This window comes from Hippoglossus stenolepis, chromosome 21 (assembly GCF_022539355.2).
Source record: "Hippoglossus stenolepis isolate QCI-W04-F060 chromosome 21, HSTE1.2, whole genome shotgun sequence".
Classification (NCBI taxonomy): Eukaryota; Metazoa; Chordata; class Actinopteri; order Pleuronectiformes; family Pleuronectidae; genus Hippoglossus; species Hippoglossus stenolepis.
This window is the reverse complement of record NC_061503.1, coordinates 3214697-3234234: the sequence shown is the minus strand read 5'-3', so window position 1 is coordinate 3234234 and position 19538 is coordinate 3214697. Positions and strand designations below refer to the sequence as shown.

The window sequence follows — 19538 nt, the reverse complement described above, 5'->3', positions numbered from 1 at the left end:
CAACCAAAGAAAAAGGGGAAGGATTAATAAACTCGCCACCCGTGACACAGCAAACCAACAAAACGGGTTGTGAAGAAAACCCCGCCACCAGGAATTGGGTCGCCGCCTCAGGCCCACAGCACCTGACCAACAATAAAAGAATAATTAAAACATGTCCGCGTAGAAACAACAAAACAAAACAACGAAATACCAACCAATATAAACAGTATTTAAAAAGGTTGCTAAAAAACTAGGCGTCCCTTTGTGGTGATCACTCCACGCGCCGTGAAGGTGTAGCGTGGAGAGCCACAGTGCACGAGACAATACTCCAAGAACACACAGAATTGGTCCTGAGCCCGGGCAGTCTCCAACTGTGGAGCCGTGCTCTTATCAGCTGCCACAGTTCATTAAAAGTGTGAGTTAGGATAGTGCAATTTCCGGTAAAGCCAAAACAGCAGGTCCGTCTGAGACGTGGTGGCCAATGACGGCCGACGAAGGAGCAGGGCCTCTAGGAGGGCGAAATAAACAAATTTAATAATTAATATGACAACATACTGAATTGGGTGAATAATGGGGCCATACGCACCACCCTGCAAGCCAAGGCACCATCACAGCAACCCGGAGGGTGGGAGTCTCCCCCAGCCGTAGATGAGTCCAGCTGTTGCATGACATAAACAGTCAGCTTGGTTTAAGAGAAGCGAGAAACGGCAGACAACGTTACTTACAAAGCAGACCCGCAACTGCACCCCGAAGGTCCCCCGGCGGAGCGATCCCCCGCCAGCAGTCAGTCACGCTGCGTACGAGGGGGGAAAATTAGAGGAGGCGCTGGCTGTTGCACAACCACGCCGCGACTACAGAGGTAGCTCTTCCGCGCTATCCACGACCCACCGGAGAGGAGCGGAAACGGAAGGCGTGCGAGCCAAACACGGCCGCCTCCTTAAATACGGGACGCCTGACGTCGCCTAATGACTGGTGCGCCATTAGAACAGGTAGAGCGCCCCGCAGCGGCAGGGAGGGAGCGCGCATCTGGCTACATATATATATATAAAATTTAATATAACTCAAATAAATGCAAACAAAAGCACAATGAAACAAACAAACAGAATACCAATTAACATATGAAATAAAACACTTCTGACAAGATCACACAGAGACAGGGCTGGGACTTACCACGGCGACGAGAACCAAAGAAAAAGGGGAAGAATTCATGAACTAATCACCCGTGACACTGAAAACCAACCAAACGGGTTGTGAAGAAACGCCACCACCAGGGATTGGGTACACTTGGGTGACACCACAGGAGCAGTATGCACCCCATCACAAAGACAGCCAGACAGCAGAGACAGTGTGATGCAGGGGGCTTGTTTGTGAGCCCCACTGCCATGGGGAAAAAACTGTTCAGGTGGCGCGAGGTTTTGGTCTTGATGGCCCGGAACCTTTTTCCAGATGGGAGTCTCTGGAATAGGTGGTGGCCGGGATGGGAAGGATCAGCAATGATCTTGCCTGCTCTCTTCCTGGTCCTGGAGTGGAACAGGTGTAGGAGAGCCGGCAGGTCACAGCCGATGACCTTCTCAGCTGACCGAATGATCCGCTGCAGTCTGCCCTTGTCCTTGGCAGTGGAGGCAGCGAACCAGACGGTGATTGATGCAGTGAGGATGGACTCAATGATGGCCGTGTAGAACTCGACCATCACTTTCTGCGGCATGTTGAATTTCTTCAGTTGCCGCAGGAAGAACATCCTCTGCTGGGCCTTCTTGGTGATGGTGGTGATGTTCTCAGCCCACCTCAGGTCCTGTGCAATTATAGTCCCCAGGAATCTGAAAGACTCCACTGTTTTAACTGGGGAGTCGCACATGGTGAGGGGGGCGGTTTGGGCTGGGCTCCTCCTGAAGTCTGCTATCATCTCTACAGTTTTCGAAGCGTTCAGCCAGGAAGTTCTGGCTGCACCAGGAAGCCAGGCTGTCAACTTCCTCTCTGTAGGCGGCCTCGTCCCCATTGGAGATTAATCCAATTAGGGTTGTGTCGTCTGCAAACTTCAGGAGTTTGACAGAGGGTGGCTGGAGATGCAGTTGTTGGTGTAGAGGGAGAAGAGTAGAGGAGAGCACACAACCTTGTGGGGCTCCAGTGCTGATGGTCCGGGGCTCAGAGACAAGCTTGCCCAGCCTCACGCGCTGCTTCCTGTCTGTCAGGAAGTCAGTGATCCACCTGCAGGTGGGCTCAGGCACGCTCAGCTGTGTCAACTTGTCTCGGAGAAGAGCTGGGGCGATAGTGTTGAATGCGGAGCTGAAGTCCACAAACAGGATCCTGGCGTAGGTGCCGGGGGAGTCAACACGGTGCCCGTGGGCACCTGGTCGCCCGCAGGGACACCGCGAGTCGCCCGCAAGGCATGCTCTAAATTAAAAAAAATAAAATAAAAAATAAAAAAATTAAAATTAAAATTAAAAATGAAGAAAAAAAAGAAAAACTGAAATTTGAAATAAAAAAAAAAGTCAAACCGCCATCTCTAGATGTGGTTTTTACCCCCCAAACTAAAGAAAACATGGCAGAAAAGCGAAAGAAAACATACTATTTTCATAATGATTGTAAGGAAGAGTTCTTTTTTACGACAGTGAAAGAAAAATGTGTGTGTCTCATTTGCGGGGCAACTTGCGACGGCAAAGCGGCACAATGTGGAGCAGTGGTCACCAACCCGTCGATCGCGATCTACAGGTCGATCTCATAAGGTCTTCACTGTCGATCCCCGAACTCTCTGGACTCACTGGCTGTCGTCGCGCCGCAGATCAGCTGTGTGTCGGTTGTCTGTGTGTCGGTTGTCTGTTTTTCACACGCGCTGTGTGTCCGCTACTGGCGGTGGAGCTGCTGGTTTATCTCCTGCATTTCCTTCAATACAAGTCGGATTATGTACGAGACTAGATGTCAGGACTCTACGGTATGAAGATGCGCATCTTTCGGTCTGTCGATAACAATCAAAGCCCCGTTGGAACAAATGAGTGGATTCAGAAGGTGAAACGCTGGAGTGCTTTTACTTTGAAACGTGTTCGGAAAGTGTTGTAAATACATTTGTGTCATAGAGAGATAAACATTTTGGTGCCACAGGAATGGAAATAAGAAGAGTTCATTTCCAAAATGCCAACATTACAGGGAGTCACTTTCATTATCTTCTACCATTGTTAGATCAACAAATGCTATAAATATTTAGTTGGTACATGTTCTTTATTACAAACAATTTAGAATCAGTTCACCTCACTGCAGAAGTCATTTTTATGCAGATAGATATAAAAACCTTTCCTAGATAAAAAAATAATATTTCATAATAATATTTCCCAAAACACTGCCCTGAGAACGCTGGATAAACCCATTACCTTCAGACATTGAACTTTATTTTCCCTTGGGAAAGTTCAGTACAGATCAACACAAATAGGCACTTCAAAAGACACATTGAATTTTAGTTTTTAATCCTGGAAAACTTCCAACTAAAATCTATACAGTTTATCTGCGTTTTGTTGCTGTTGAGTTCAGTCTTTCTGCCCCCTAGTGGTTTAAATGGCTTAATACAGCTTTAAAGTTGTCTAAGATTGAGCTTAATTAGCTCAGGTAAAAAAAAAGTATGAAAACATACTTTAGAGATGGGCGTGTGTTGTCACTCATACTAAAACTGAGAGTTGCATGTGATTTGAAAAAAAACGTGAAAATAAAAATTGCACAGTCTAAGGCTGCTGTTAGTGGCTGAAAGGAAAAGTCAAGACATGTCCAGGAACCACTGAGAAAAGATAGAAACTGTATGCATTTATTGAAGAACAAAAATAAAAACATGGAAGATCTCAGTCTTTTTCCCATGTTTGCCGTAATCGTCTGTGACTGACACAAACTGTCACTTCAGAAAATTAAGGCAATTCCTGAACTGAGAAAAAACATAGGAAATGGCAGTCGGTTTTAATACCTTTGATAAAAACATTTAAATTTTGTGCTACTGACCAACATACAAAAAGTAATTTTTAAAATATCTGACATTTAACATTTTTTTTTTCTTTTTAAGAACATCTTTAGTGACAGAATCCTGGTTAAGGACTCCACACTAAGGTTTTATAGACCAACTAACTTTGGGGAGTGCGGCCTGACCTTGTGATATTCAAAAAGGTCGACTACAGGTGCTTCACTCTTGCCACAAATAACTTTACCGTCAACGCAACATGGTCACACCCATACAGTACATAAATGATCAAGGTTTCATTTTTTTCCTTTTTAAAGTCTTGAGTGTGTAACCGGTCTATCCTTTGTGTCGTATGCTTTGCGTTGTGTATCAGTTTATGAAGTCGAAGACCGGGACTTGATTTTCGGCACAGGATTTTATTGCGTTCTCGGCCAGCTCCAGTGCACTCTTAGTACATTTACAAATCTTGCCTAATAAAAACAAAAAGGCCTATATAAGAAATAATAAATGCAAAAATACTTAAGTATTCATAAAAATAAATAACAAAACTATAATTTACAATTGTCTTTGAATGTATCACATTCACTCATACCACAGTCACACATCATGAAAAGATTCACATTTTCTATTTACAACAACAAGAGTCCTATGCAACAAAACATACCTGTTCAGAGTTTCAGCAGAAGAAAAGAAACAGCGTTGGTCATTTGTCTTCAGTACATGCCTAACATAAAAAAATATATACGGTTCAACAGGCGTACTTCAGGACACAAAATGGCGAATGCCAACGCCTCCCACAAGTTGGATTGGCTTAATGGGCACTTCTTGTGTACTCATACGGTCAAGCTGCTCCCACAACAGCTCAATGGGGTTGAGATCTGGTGACTGCGCTGGCCACTCCATTACAGACAGCATACCAGCTGCCTGCTTCTTCCTAAATAGTTCTTGCATAATTTGGAGGTGTGCTTTGGGTCATTGTCCTGTTGTAGGAGGAAATTGGCTCCAATCAAGCGCTGTCCACAGGGTATGGCATGGCGTTGCAAAATGGAGTGATAGCCTTCCTTATTTAAAATCCCTTTACCTTGTACAAATCTCCCACTTTACCAGCACCAAAGCAGCCCCAGACCATCACATTACCTCCACCATGCTTGACAGATGGCGTCAGGCACTCTTCCAGCATCTTTTCACCTGTTCTGCGTCTCACAAATGTTCTTCTGTGTGATCCAAACACCTCAAACTTTGATTCGTCTGTCCATAACACTTTTTTCCAATCTTCCTCTGTCCAATGTCTGTGTTCTTTTGCCCATATCAATCTTTTCTTTTTATTGGCCAGTCTCAGATATGGCTTTTTCTTTGCTACTCTGCCTAGAAGGCCAGCATCCCGGAGTCGCCTCTTCACTGTAGACGTTGACACTGGCGTTTTGCGTGTACCATTTAAAGAAGCTGCCAGTTGAGGACCTGTGAGGCGTCTATTTCTCAAACTAGAGACTCTAATACACTTTTCTTGCTGAGTTGTGCACCGGGGCCTCCCACTTCTCTTTCTACTCTGGTTAGAGCCCGTTTGTGCTGTTCTCTGAAGGGAGTAGTACACACCGTTGTAGGACATTTTCAGTTTCTTCGCAATTTCTCGCATGGAATAGCCTTCATTTCTAAGAACAAGAATAGACTGGTGAGTTTCACATGAAAGTTCTCTTTTCTGGCCATTTTGAGAGGATAATATCACACACAAATGTGATGCTCCAGATACTCAACTAGCTCAAAGGAAGGCCAGTTTTATAGCTTCTCTCACCAGCAAAACAGTTTTCAGCTGTGCTAACATAATTGCACAAGGGTTTTCAAGGGTTTTCTAATCATCCATTAGTCTTCTAAGGCGATTAGCAAACACAATGTACCATTAGAACACTGGAGTGATAGTTGCTGGAAATGGGCCTCTATACACCTATGTAGATATTTCATTAAAAACCAGACGTTTGCACCTAGAATAGTCATTTACCACATTAACAATGTATAGAGTGTATTTCTGATTAATTTAATGTTATCTTCATTGAAAAAAACAGTGCTTTTCTTTGAAAAATAAGGAAAATTTCTAAGTGACCCCAAACTTTTGAACGGTAGTGTATGTCTTCAGCTTAGAAATTTACACCTTAGTGTCGCGCTGTACAAAATACGTGCATTCTGGCGAGAGCCGGGAAAATAAACACAATGTCCGCCCACGACCAATAGAGGGCGCCAAACCCATGTAAAACACCCAATACAATAAACAGCAATAATTAACAAAAACTGAGGGATTTTTGGTGGAATGCAATATTAGTTTTAATACCTGATACAAGTGTACATCACAACCCAACGTGATGAGAATTCCTGTATTACATAGTAGTAGTAACATACATCATTAATACAAATTTTCCAGACACTTGTGCATATTTCTGTTAGGTATGTGATTTCTGAGCTGTGGAGTAGCCACCTTCGTGCAGCTGGGTTTGTGGTGGGGAGGTTAGGTGGGGGGAGGGGTTATGGCCGTAGTGGTAGGAGGCGGAGGGAGGGACAGGGTGGGCAGTTAATTCGATGGCTCGTTTAAGTGCTTGAGGCGGATGCGCTGGTTGTAGCTAGCATTGACAGGGCTGTAGCGGCTGGGACTGAAGTCCGGCGAGGCTGCATGCCGGGCGGGACTGAAGCGACCGCTGGGAGACATCAGGTCGCTGACCGGGGGGGTGGGAGTCTGATGATGCATCCTGAGTCGTGGTTTTACCACTGCAGGGCTGGGCCAGCTGGAGGACACACAACAACACACATCAGCTACTACATTTACAACACGGATGCTTTGCTACTAAAAGTGAACAGGTGGATTAGAACAGATCAAGGCCCCGTTCAGACCTAGTACAGACATCCATCCTGAGGGCTCTGACCACAAGTGGACAGCTCTAAGTTAATCTGTTCACACCTGGCGTGTCCTGAATGTGTCTCATGTGAACACGGTTGGATCTCACTCCCCACTCTATTTGCAAATAAACATGCACGTCACTTCGGTTGGTGACCAAGTTATGTTGTTTTTACCCAGTTTACAAAAGTGTCTGCTGTCAATGTGTTTGTGTGCCGGCACGAGTGAAACTGAAATCATTGTGTTGGTCAGTGATGATATCAACATATGGACACTGAGAAGTGTAAAAATCGTCAGAGGACCTCAGCTGAGTAGGTGGTCCTTCATATGTGGCCCAGGACATATTTGCTTTCACACAGTGAAAAGAATGTGGCTACTTGCATCCTCGACGACCTCTGAACATAGTTTGAGTGTTCCCATCTCAAGACCCATTGAGGGAACATTTGATTGCGTTCACACATGTACTTAGTTGACCATTTGTGTAGACTTTAGTGACATCTAGTGGTGATGTTGTATGTTGCAGCTGAATACCCCTAGTAGTAATAGTAATAGTAATAGTACTAATAGTATTTAAATATAAAGGGCTCATTCTAGGGTAAAGAAAACAACAATTTGTACAATTTAGATGAAAGACACTAGTGAGAACATCACATCAAGCCAGTATCCGACTGTACAGATGTTACTGTATGTGTGTTTATATCAATGAAATCACAGACCAGCAACAGAGATCCTGCATTTCTCAGACCAAATGTTCTCTTAAACTAAAATGTTTCACAATACAGATTAATCACAGTATTTCAGCTTGTGATTTACTCACCACTGCCTGTCTGATGCAGAGTATGACGTCATTGTGCTCTTCCACTTATGAATGCTGGGATACTTCTGAGGATCGACGTCTATGCCGTCTATTGCTGACAAGGCCTCTCGGTCTAGCTTGGTTGGTGAATCCCTGTGAAGAAATGGAACCCTCATCACACGTGCAGGTATATACTTATCGTCAGAGTAACATCATGAAGCTGTTTTGTAACTGGCTGACTGTGACATTAACTGTGAGTTAGCTGGTCTTTCAGTGTATGTGCCTCAACTAGAAGAAAAGAACAAGATGCCAAAAATAACAAACAGACAGCGTAAGTTGATTATCGACAATTACAACATCAGGTACTAGATATAAGATAGATAGACATTTGATATTAACACATCATCTGGGGAAATGTTACAGGACACAGACGCTGAAATTGGTCTAAGAATAATCTTAAATCTCATATCTATAATAAATCAGCTAGACTCACCCATCAATGAAAAGTCCCCTTCTAATGTGAGGTGGAGTCCTGGGTAGGAACTCATGGGAGTTATCCAAGGACTTATAGGAGGACCCAGAAGACCCTGAGCTGCTCAGGTCTCTCCCCCCATGGTCCCATGATGTGGACCTAGCACAGAAGTTGCGCCCCCCAGTTACTGACCCCCTAGTCCTGCCCAGTACCTCCAAACTCTCCTCTGCTTCAAAGTACTCCTCTGAGCTGCCGCTTCTGCGCCTCTCCTCCGTCCCCCCTCCCTCTGTTCTCCAGCTTGGGCCTTCCAAGGCCTCGCTGTCCTGAATGCTGTGACTAAGAGACAGGCGGTTCAGCCCAGAATTCAAGTCTATGGCTGAGGAGGAGCTGAAGGCGTCCCGGGTGTCCCCTGCAATGTTCACACAACATTTCTTATTTCAGCAGATTATACCATTATATTTTTCTTATAAAAATATATATAATATTTTTTGTTTCAGGACTCCTGAGGGTGAGCATACCTGGAGAGGGGCTTTTGAACCTGTTGCTGGTCTCATTCTCTCCAGCTTCGTCATGACCTCGTGGGCTGAAATCCTTCTTGCCCAGAAACTCTTCCAGCTTTCGGAGCCCCTCTGTCGATGACAGATCCACAAAACTGTCCAGGAAGTCCCAGTACTCAGCCCATGGGTGACCCATCTCATGAGCCAAGTCTCTGCAGAGAGGGGACCACTGCTCTGTTAGAGTATTACACATGAAAATGCACCATGTCTCTGTTTGTGTTAATCAGAATTACTGGTGTTCTCATAGTTACTGGAGCATGAACCTGACTCTAACAACTCAAAGATATGCATAAGACTGAATTAACCTGCAATTTGACCGATTGGTTTGTGTCTGACAATAACACAGTGTCAGTGACCCATTTGTCCGATTTTTTATGTAATGTCAAATATTTGCTTATACTACAAACACTATTTAACACTGTTAGTAATGAAGACACACCCGAACCACAAATTTAGGTGTAATTTCCAGTATAAATTGTATTAATATTGTTTTATTTTGAATGTAAACTCTTATTTGTTGTCCAGGATTAAATTGGCCGGTTGCACATGGTGAAGATTGAAGGAAATACTGAAAAAGTGGAGATGACCTGGAACAAAGATTGAACCAGATTGAACCCAGCGTGTGTTACACATGGCTCAACTTGTTCATAATCCCCAAAAACAGGTTTATCCTGCTGGTGCAAAAAAGGTTTCCTCCAGTGAATTCTTGAACCACAATTAGCCAAGAACTATCACCAGTCAAGAGTATTATGATATCATTGCAATGTTTAATGTTTTTCATTTAACTCTCACTGATGGAGAGCCAGGCAGGGTTTTACAAATCTGATACATGTAGTGAGATTACTGTGTTGGATTTACCTGCCCACTCTCTCTGCCCCACGGTCAGGATCAGACTTGAGGATGTTGTGGAAAAGGTCGGCTCGGTCTCGGGGCGGCGTCTTCCAGGAGCGGCGAAAGTCATCTGCCTGCCGAAGGATATTTTTTTTTAGGTTATAAATTTCAATTGATGTTAACCTGTATTGATCTTTAAATATCACAACTTAATGATGTGATCTGCTAAAACACACAGAATGAGACAGTGACAGGTTAAAAATAAATAAATACAAATTAAAAAGAAACTTGCTTTAGACGGACTCAGTGGGCCAGCAAAGGCTGTGACAGTCATCAGTGGATCCTTCGGGCTTCTTGTGTACCTCTGGATCAGCGAGAGATTTTCTGAGGACTCAGGTGACCACAAATCCGCGATGATGGGCTGACAGGTGTTGTCAGTTGCCCTTAACAAAGGGATGTAGCAGCGATCTGTGACACAACAGACAATTTTAAGTTTAGATGACGCAGTTGGATGGCCATGACTTTTATTCACAGCTCCACACCAGTGGGAATCAAACCTCAATCTAGCTTCAAAACTAAATCTAATCTTGTCTTTTGTTAATGTCTGTTGCATGTGGTGTTGTCAGGCTGTGCACAGGCCAGTGATTAGAGACAGCATGGAGTGAGTGCCTCTGAGCGTTCTGCAGACTTTCGCCATCAAATTTATCCATCTTGTTTTTTTTCACACCCCAGAAAGAATCAGAGGGCTTAACAAAATCTCCCAACCACTCTGCTAATAAAGACTTATCAGTAGTTCATTATGTATTAAGCACAGTCTGCCACACTAACCCCACAACACCAACCCCAAGCTGTTTTTATTCATCCATGGGGCTCTGAGTGTAGGTTCACTAAATAGCACTTGTTTGTGTCATCTTTAAGACAACAGGAGATAAGTGACAAAAACCTTTAATGTTTTGATAAATGTCCTTACCCTCCAAAAAGTCACTTATCTTCTGCTTCACTTCTTGGGTTTTATTCTTTCTGCTACAAATAAGCTGCGGAGAGGAAAAATAAACAGTTTAAGATATGTGTACAGTCTTACAGCTGTTGCTGAATCAACAGAGGAAAGAATTTGCTCATCTAACTTTAGCTTACAATGTACACTGAGCGACTGTTGCCAAAAGATTTGAAATGCAAGCTGAAAGGTCACAGCTCTAAAACCTGAGTGAGCATAACTGTATCTCCCTCAGCAACTACTGCCAGGAAGTCATTGTTCAGAAGCACTGTGTAAACCTGAGTCGCTCCCAGACAGAGCTTATGTGTATGTGCACACATTCATCAATACTTTCTGTGTATAAGTCCCCATCAGCTACAACCCAGGCTATGCTAAATGTTACTCAGTGTGAACGCTAGGGCTGCCATGGTGGTGTTACCAGTGTTAATCGGTGGTCAGGTACATACCGATTATATAACTTGCCCATTGGCCCCATCGTCAGTTTCATTTTTTAATAGACATAAAACTTGTTTGGTTCAAAAGTTAAAGTGTCTAAGAGTAGAGCGTGACTCAGGCCACATTTAACTATCTGATCCGACCCAAGCCCAACCGAGTATAGTGGTCGGGACAGCCATTTTGATTGATCTATCTGAAACTGGCCCAACCCGCCACAAAAAGTGCACATTGAACCATCACAGTCTGGGTAATTAGACACTGTTAACAACTTCACGTGCAGCAGAGGAGGGAAGCTGCTCACAGTGAAATCTAACATTGCTCATCTATCTCACTCAGTAAATGCAGTACAGACACTGAACCACGTCTTTTCTTGTTAAATGTCCAGTGCAAACAGTAACACCTGGGTTGTCAGGGGTTTATTAAACAGTGTGAAAATGTCCACACTGTGGAATCCCTAGAGAATGAAAGGTTAAATTAGGGTTAAAAATAAAGCTGCTTACATCACAAGGCCTCTGGCCTTCCTTGTTCTTACAGTTCTTTTCGATGTCAGGATGCGAACACAGAACATTGACCACATCTGGGCACCCAAACTTACAGGCAAAGTGAAGTGGTGTTTCAAACCCCTGGAACAAGTAAAATACAATGTAAACACAGCTAACTCACAACATTTGGCAATAATCTAATCTAACCTGGCTGAGCTGGTATGTTAAATTAACTTACAGTCTTATCTGGAATGTTGAGGTAAAGATCTACAATGTAGCGGACACGTTTCGGCAGCATGACTTCCTGGTCGTTTGGGTACATGAGGCGCATGAACTTTTGGTTCTCCAAGGTGTCCAGCAGCAACTTGGCGATTCCCGCCTGGTTCTCCTTGGCCGCCACGTGCATGACGTTGTACCGACAGCCCTGCTAAACAAACAAAACAGGGGGTACAACTTCATGGATCAGGACATGATCCTCTTTAATCTCATGCCAATGGGAGAGGACCCAAAAACGCAACACCTACTCAAGTTATGAATTAATCATGCACTTGTATTTCACTTTTTGAGGTACAAGGGGTTGGTATTTATGACACAGAATATCTGAATATTGCAATGACTGATATAATGCATGAATTGCCATTTATTTCCAGATGAATGGAGTTAACGATAAACTATAAATTAACAAGATAGGAAAACAAACACCAAGAAAACAACCCTTTTAAAATTCATGATTCATTAACCAGCATTGCAATCTACCAAACTTCTACACTACGTGCATCTCCATCACTCTGCTGCACATTCAATATTTTTTTATTATTTGGCTCCAAAGAGCTACAGTTTTTTTTTTTTACATTCCTGAAGAGTCTTGGCACTTAGAGACACTAATTTAAATGAATTTATTACACTTTGCCAACTGTAAGCTGGACATAAGCCTCAGCGAACAGGTTGGCACTGATGTGGAAAGGACCTTTATATACAGTGCCTTGCATAAGTATTCACCCCCCTTGGACTTTTTCCCATTATGTACTGTTACTAACTGGAATTCAAATAGACTTAAATAAACTTTTTCCCGTTTGATCAACAAAACATGCATAGTACTTTGGAGGTGCAAAATAAATTTTATTGTGACACAAACAATAATGAGAACAAAAAAGTTGACATCTGTTGGGTGCATAAGTATTCACCCCCCTGTGTCAATACTTGGTAGAACCCCCTTTCGCTGCAATTACAGCTGCAAGTCTTTTGGGGTATGTCTCTACCAGCTTTGCACATCTAGAGATGGAAAGGTTTGTCCATTCTTCTTGGCAAAAAAGATGAAGCTCAGTCAGATTGGATGGAGACCGTCTGTGAACCGCAATCTTCAAGTCTTGCCATAGATTCTCTATTGGATTGAGGTCTGGGCTTTGACTGGGCCATTTTAAGACATTAACATTCTTTAATCCAAACCATTCCTTTGTAGCTCTGGCTGTATGTTTAGGGTCATTGTCCTGCTGGAAGATGAACCTCCGCCCCAGTCTCAAGTCTTTGCAGACTGCATCAGATTTTCTTCAAGGATTTCCCTGTATTTGGCTCCATCCATCTTTCCTCTATTCTGACCAGTTTCCCTGTACCTGCTGAAGAGAAGCATCCCCACAGCATGATGCTACCACCACCATATTTCACTGTTGGGATGGTGTGCTCAGGGTGATGGGCAGTGTTGAGTTTCGCCACACATAGCGTTTTGCATTGAGGCCAAAAAGTTCAATTTTGGTCTCATCTGACAAGAACACCTTCTTCCACATGTTTGCTGTGTCTCCCACATGGCTTCTGGCAAACTCAAACAGGATTTTTATGGATCCCTTTCAACAATGGCTTTCTTCTTGCCACTCTTCCATAAAGGCCAGATTTGTGGAGTAGACGACTAATAGTTGTCCTGTGGACAGATTCTCCCACCTCAGCTGTGGATCTCTGCAACTCCTCCAGAGTAACCATGGGCCTCCTGGTTGCTTCTCTGATTAATTTTCTCCTTGTCCGACTCTTCAGTTTGGGTGGACGGCCTCCTCTTGGTAGGTTTGCGGTTGTGCCATATTCTTTCCATTTTCTTATGATGGATTTTATGGTGCTCAGAGAGATGTTCAAAGCTCTGGATATTTTTTTATAACCTAACCCTGCTTCATATTTCTCCACAACTTTATCCCTGACCTGTTTGGTGAGCTCCTTGGTCTTCATGATGCTGTTTGTTCAGTAATGATCTCCAACAAACTCTGAGTCCGTCACAGAACAGGTGTATTTATACTGAGATTAAATTGCAGACAGGTGGACCCTATTTACTAATTATGTGACTTGCAAATGTGACTTGTGAATGCAATTGGTCGCACCAGATCTTTGTTAGGGTTTCACAGTAAAGGGGTGAATACATATGCACTCAACACTTTTCAGATTTTTATTTGTAAATAATTGTGAAATCCATGTAATATTTCCCCCCACTTCCAAATGATGCACTATTTTGTGTTGGTCCATTACATAAACTCACGATGAAATAAATTTGAATCTGTGGTTATACCATGACAAAATGTAGAAAAGTCCAAAGGGGGTGAATACTTATGCAAGGCACTGTATATCAACAAATGACAACATTCAAGTCAGGCTATACTACATCTATTAATAGCAAAGACTTTCAGCAGAGATTGGGATTCCACAATAGTGCTACTTCAATCCTATTTGTATAGCCCATATTCACAAATCACAATTTGTCTCATAGGGCTTAACAAAGTGCCACATCGTCTGACCTTAACCCTCAACCAGAGTAAGGAAGATAGAGATTCACTTAATGTCCTCACCTGCACAATAGTGGGATTATCCCCTGAGCCAATGAGATAGCGCGGGTTGCTCCATACCAGCTTGCCGAAGGCGACCTGGTCACCTTTCTCCACCTCTTTCCTCAGTTTGCCATTCAAGTCCTGGGTGCACAGGCTCTTAAAAGTGTTGGCCCGCTCCCGGTTGATGGTATCAACCTCCATGTTTTCTTCTAAGGAGAGGGAGAAGAGAGAGAAGGATGGGCACTGCTGTTAAAAACTCAGTTCAAGGATGATGTGCTCCATGGTCAAACTGTCTGACTTTGAAAAAAATGTAGAGAAATTATACATCAAATATTTGCATCATTACAATAATTAGCTCACAGATGGCATTCAAATCAGAGGCAGCAAAATAAAACCTTGATCAAACATATGCTACATGTGGTCCCTCTTCAAAAGAAAAGACACTGAATTAGCTACTATCTTTCATTTTTTTTCCACAGGACAACAAATTTTTCTTGTTTTGTACAGTGAAGTGAGTTAATGTGGCAGTCAAATGGAGCTACAGATTTCATAAAGAACTGTAAACTGTAAAGTCATATTTTGATGAGGCTCTACAAAGTGCAGTTGCTATAAAAGCTCTCCCTGACATATTAACATTTACGGAATTGATTTTTGTAGTAGCTCAAGATTCTTTTAGATCAATATTATATTCCAGAGAGGTTAGGCAGTCCAGATGCCCTGCTGCTCACAACCACACAAGCAGCAACAAATGCTTTCATCCACTTAACAGACAGATGTAGATGTCAGACTACAACAACAGCACGTTCTCCTAAACAAATACTGAAACTAGACAACACAGACTATATCAGGGATAAACAAGCAACAGGAGGATCTGTTGAGGGGAGACTCAGCTCTCAGCTCAGCATAAAAGCCAAAATACACAGGAGTTGCATGTTTTTTCATACTGAGAGACAGTAAGATGCTTGAGGAAACAATCATTTTGAAAATGTTTTCATTTTTCATATTTGAACAAAAACAATATTTATATTTTCATATGTGCTGAAAATATACTGTTGTAGTAGCTGCATTGCAGAATTATAACATTATCAATAAATATGTCAAAGCAGAAAAAACTAACTAATTGAGAAAAAGAACATTCAAAACTGTTGTTTGAAGAACCACTGTCTTATTGACTGGCGTCGAATGTTAAAAGATTCAGACCCTGTGAAAAGAGTTTTGACTTTAGAAAGTTATTTTTTCCAAATTACAGAAACTTTTCCTGCTGTGACTTTTATTAACTCTCAATATGGAACAATGGTATCTGTATGACACTGGACCAACAAACGTCTTTCTTACCATTTCTCGACAAAACATCCTCCCAGAGTGGACATACTCCATAATAAAAGGTTGGGGACACTGAGATCTCCTCTTCCTCTGGAGGGTTGAGACCCACACCATAACCAAAGTCCATCTCTTCGCTGGCAGCATTAGAGGAGCTGCTGCTTGTTGCAGCAGTGGTAGATGCAACTGCAGCAGTGACACGGGCCACAGGGTTGACATGATCTGCAACAGAGGGTGCACAACCCGAAATGCCTGCTGAAGAGCCATTGTCTAATTCAGTGACACTGCTATCTGGCCCGGCCAGGACTCGGGCTAACTTCCTCTCGAAGGTGGCTCGGGTGGTGGCTGTGATGGGGCCGCACTTCACGTCAGCTCGGGCAAACTCCTCACGCAGTTCATCGGCACTTAGCCCCCTCAGCCTGCTCATAACCGCCTCCATGCTTCAGCTCCCTGCAAAACACAACAAAATACACTTCAGCAATCATTACCAGCCACTGTTAATAAACTGGACAACCACCTTGTACTACCTACTGCTTGTCTTTTATAGTGTTCCAGATTTTCTGGTTACAAAATATCAAGAATAATTAGAATTATTTCTGTGTGTGCGATTTGTTTATAATTTCGATAATAAAGGAATTGTGTGAAGATTGGTGTTATGCTGCCCCTGCAACACTGAACACAAACATGCAATCATGTTGGCGTCGTTACATATTTTTTGCCAAGAAGTGAAAGTGAGTATCTTCCCTCCATGTATCAGCAGTGAACACCTTCCTGCCCCGTCCTAATCACATAGTACCACACATCTCAGCTGTACAGCACCAACAAATGCTAAATTGTACCGACTATTTAAATAAAGTTGACAGGAGATAAGTAACAATAACATAGAAAACTACAGAGTTGTCTTATAATATACTTTATATTTAATGAATATTATAATTTACTCTATCAATTTTATTTTTGAGAGATTTTCTTCACTAAATGTTGGTTCAAAAATCTGTTTTTGTGTTTTTGTCTTCAAAAGTGAAGGGAGAGTTTTCACATTCTTCTTCTGAGCTGTTTCCGATCTAAAAGTTACACAGTGTTGTGCAAGTTCACACCTCTCATGAACTAGTTCAAAGTTCAGTTCATACAAGTAAACATGAATAGTTCACGTTCATAGTTCACCATTTAAATTCTGAACTAGTTCATAGTTCAGTTCATTTCATAGTTTTAAGGTGGAAAGTGAGAATGAAAGACTTAACTTGTTTTTTAAAGAAAACTTTATCCATCACTACCCCTTGCCTTAAACTGTACTTCATATGTATCAATTCCTAAAAGATTTTTTAATTATTGCTAATTTTGCCTGTTTATTTATTCATACCCTGCACGAGTTTGTCTACCTGTTGCTGGGAAATCATACCCTTGAAGGCTGCAGACAATGTGGTTCTTGGTCTTTTTTTGACTTTCAATTACTTGGAGATAACTTTTTAGGCTAGCTGGATGCTTCAGCTCCACATGCCGTTTTAAATTAGATGCGGATGAGGCTGACGTCCGGACTTGCTTTTTCAGCGCAGGAGGACACAATTTGCACAGAAAGGTGAGATTTTTACTGTCGGGATCTTTATCAGACTGTGTAAAAATCCCGCAAATAATAATAAGGTGCATCGGATGTAGCCGCTGAGTCTGCGTCTCTGCTTTCACTTGCCATTTTTATATGAGACCGAGAGCTGTTGTCTTGGAATACGTTGCTTGTTTGGACTACATGTGCGTGCGATGAATCATGGGTAACGTAGTGCGAAGTCGAGTTAGTTGGTTTCGGTTAGGCTACATCGCGGAAATGTTACGGGCACTGAGCAACGACATGGTGCAAGCGTTCGATTTAGACAGCGTCTCTCCTCAGGAGAAGGAAAACACTCCGTAACGTTTCAGCGAGACCTCAGATAATATGAACGTGTTCACCGTTCAAATTCATTATTTGTCATTAAGTTGCGTTCAGTTCGTCGTTCTCATAAAAATGAACGTGTTCAATGAACGCGTTCTTTTGAACTCGTTATTGTTATTATTATTGTAAATCATCAGGACCCACCTGTAGGTGCTGGCGGCAGAAGAAGCCCCTCAGTGTCGGCTGTAAATGTTGGGAAATGCTACAAGTGTGATACCATTGAAAAGTGAGAGATGGCTTGGGGGTGCCCCTTATTCGCAGCGAAAAAAAAAAAGTTCTGTTTTTCTGAGATAACTAACTCGGAAATTCCGAGATAAGTTCTGTTTTTCTGAAAAAAAAAAAGAAAAAAGATAGTTATCTCAGAAAAACAGAACTTTTTTTTTTTATCGCTGCATATGAGGGGCAGCTGAACAGCTGTTTTAGAGCCTGTAGTGTTTCAACTGAGCGTTATTTGAGTTGAGTGAATATAATGGGTTTGGGGGGTTGTTAGTGTGTAAAAGTCCAAATGAAATCATGAATAGTAATAATAATTTAGTAACAGTGAATTTTGGGTGATGCCTGCTAGCCAGCAGCATGACACTTTCAACTTTTTATAATATTCAGCAGAATATGAATCAATCAATCTCCTGTTATTTGTATAAAGCCCTTTTTCACATATCACAATTTGCCTCATGGGGTAACAAAAACAAGCAGAATTAAAATTACTCCAGAATACGTAGATTTTCACCACTTTCTAATTTTCTGCAAAGTTTGGTAAGAATTTGAGCATGTTAAATCCCTCAAAAAGCCAATTCATTTGCCTGAAAACAAAAAAACAAACAAAAAAACAGATTCCATGTTATAATGAGAATGATATAATAATAAGTAGAGATTCTGTAATAATAATAATGAAATTTCTAGGGCTGCAAAGCAGCACTGAACGGGCCCGAGCACATGTATTTTGAAGCCTGTTGCAGTGGGTGGAGAGAGCGATCAATGACCAAGCGCACGTCTCCGCGTTGCATGCGTTTTGCGCACTGCGGCAAGGATAAACGCTTCACTTCCTGTGTCCGTCACGTGATGTTGATTCTTGCCTGCTAATTGCTCATTACGGTCAAAGCTATCAATTGCACATCACACTGTGAACATTTTATGTAAATTGAATGATAGTTGTAAAACAAAGCTTATTTCCTGTTGCCAATAGGTGGCGCCATCAGTATTATTACATACAGATTAATAGATCTGTTCAAGTAGGGGCTCTGATGTAGCGTGGGAATTTTTGTGTCAATTGGACAATGTTACAACAACTTCATTTTCACACTGATCAGTAGGTGGCGCTATGACCCTGAGAAAATATTGACACATGGAGCTGTTCAGGCTTGGACTCTGATCATGAGACAGAAGTTTGGTGGTGATAGGACAATGCACAGTGGAGTTATGACAACATCGTCTCCTTTGGCGAAGGATGAACCTTCGCCGTACGTCAATGTTTACACGGTTTGAGGAAATGTCCCAATTCTGAGAGAGAGAAAGAGAGAGAGAGAGATGTCACCTTTGCAAGACATCAAAGATTCCTTTGATCTATGACCACTGACACTGTCACTGCAGGAGTGGAGTTGTTTGTTGACAGCTCAGCATCAAAGGATTCATGGTCCATGTATGTCCGAGATACAGAACCTCGTGTTTTGATGGCGTGTAATCAAACTTTGACGCCACGCCACGGTCACACCGTGTGATGAAAAATCGATCTTTGAGTTAATTTGTATCTCCATCTTGTTGAGATGACACTCATCTCAATTTGAAGTTGATCTGATGTAAGCCCTGGTACAAGTACCTCAAAGTAAAAATGGGTTAGGGTTAGGGCCTAAATGGCCACTAAATCCAAAATGGCGGGCTTCCTGTTGCGTTTTTCAAATTGCACCTCCAGACTTTTTTGTTTGTCTGGTCATGATAAACCTGTGTATCGATTTTTGTGAAGATCGGTCAATGTGAACGCGTTCCGGGGGGCTCGGGGGGCGCCGTTGAGCCATTTTGCCACGCCCATTTAAAATTACTCCAGAATACGTACATTTTCACCACTTTCAAATTTTCTGCAAATTTTGGTAAGAATTTGAGCATGTTAAAGCCCTCAAAAAGCCAATTCATTTGCCTGAAAGAAAAAAAAA

The 19538-nt window shown here is 42.3% G+C and overlaps 1 protein-coding gene and 1 long non-coding RNA gene across 5 annotated transcripts; both read right to left on the bottom strand.

Moving 5' to 3' along the window:
* Nucleotides 1-117: 117 nt before the first annotated feature.
* On the bottom strand, nt 118-962 carry LOC118101021. Its single transcript, XR_004694497.2, has 3 exons — nt 705-962; nt 566-637; nt 118-487 (listed from the first exon to the last, which is right to left on the bottom strand). It is a non-coding gene; the product is annotated as an uncharacterized LOC118101021 (long non-coding RNA).
* Nucleotides 963-6196: 5234 nt separating this feature from the next.
* On the bottom strand, nt 6197-17609 carry LOC118101094 (ankyrin repeat and LEM domain-containing protein 2). 4 transcript variants are annotated; one of them, XM_035146756.2, is made up of 12 exons: nt 17539-17609; nt 15489-15923; nt 14175-14362; nt 11594-11782; nt 11374-11496; nt 10415-10478; nt 9737-9912; nt 9472-9578; nt 8575-8765; nt 8078-8465; nt 7606-7737; nt 6197-6678 (listed from the first exon to the last, which is right to left on the bottom strand). In XM_035146756.2, exons 2-12 carry the CDS (start codon nt 15910-15912, stop codon nt 6468-6470), a joined length of 2193 nt encoding a protein of 730 aa, XP_035002647.2. In that variant the 5' UTR covers nt 15913-15923; nt 17539-17609; the 3' UTR covers nt 6197-6467. The 4 variants fall into 4 exon arrangements, with proteins under 4 accessions (XP_035002647.2, XP_047194426.1, XP_035002648.2 ...); XM_047338470.1 differs by lacking the exon at nt 17539-17609 and adding an exon at nt 16005-16316 and having other exon boundaries at nt 11594-11779; XM_035146757.2 differs by lacking the exon at nt 17539-17609 and adding an exon at nt 16005-16315.
* Nucleotides 17610-19538: the final 1929 nt, after the last annotated feature.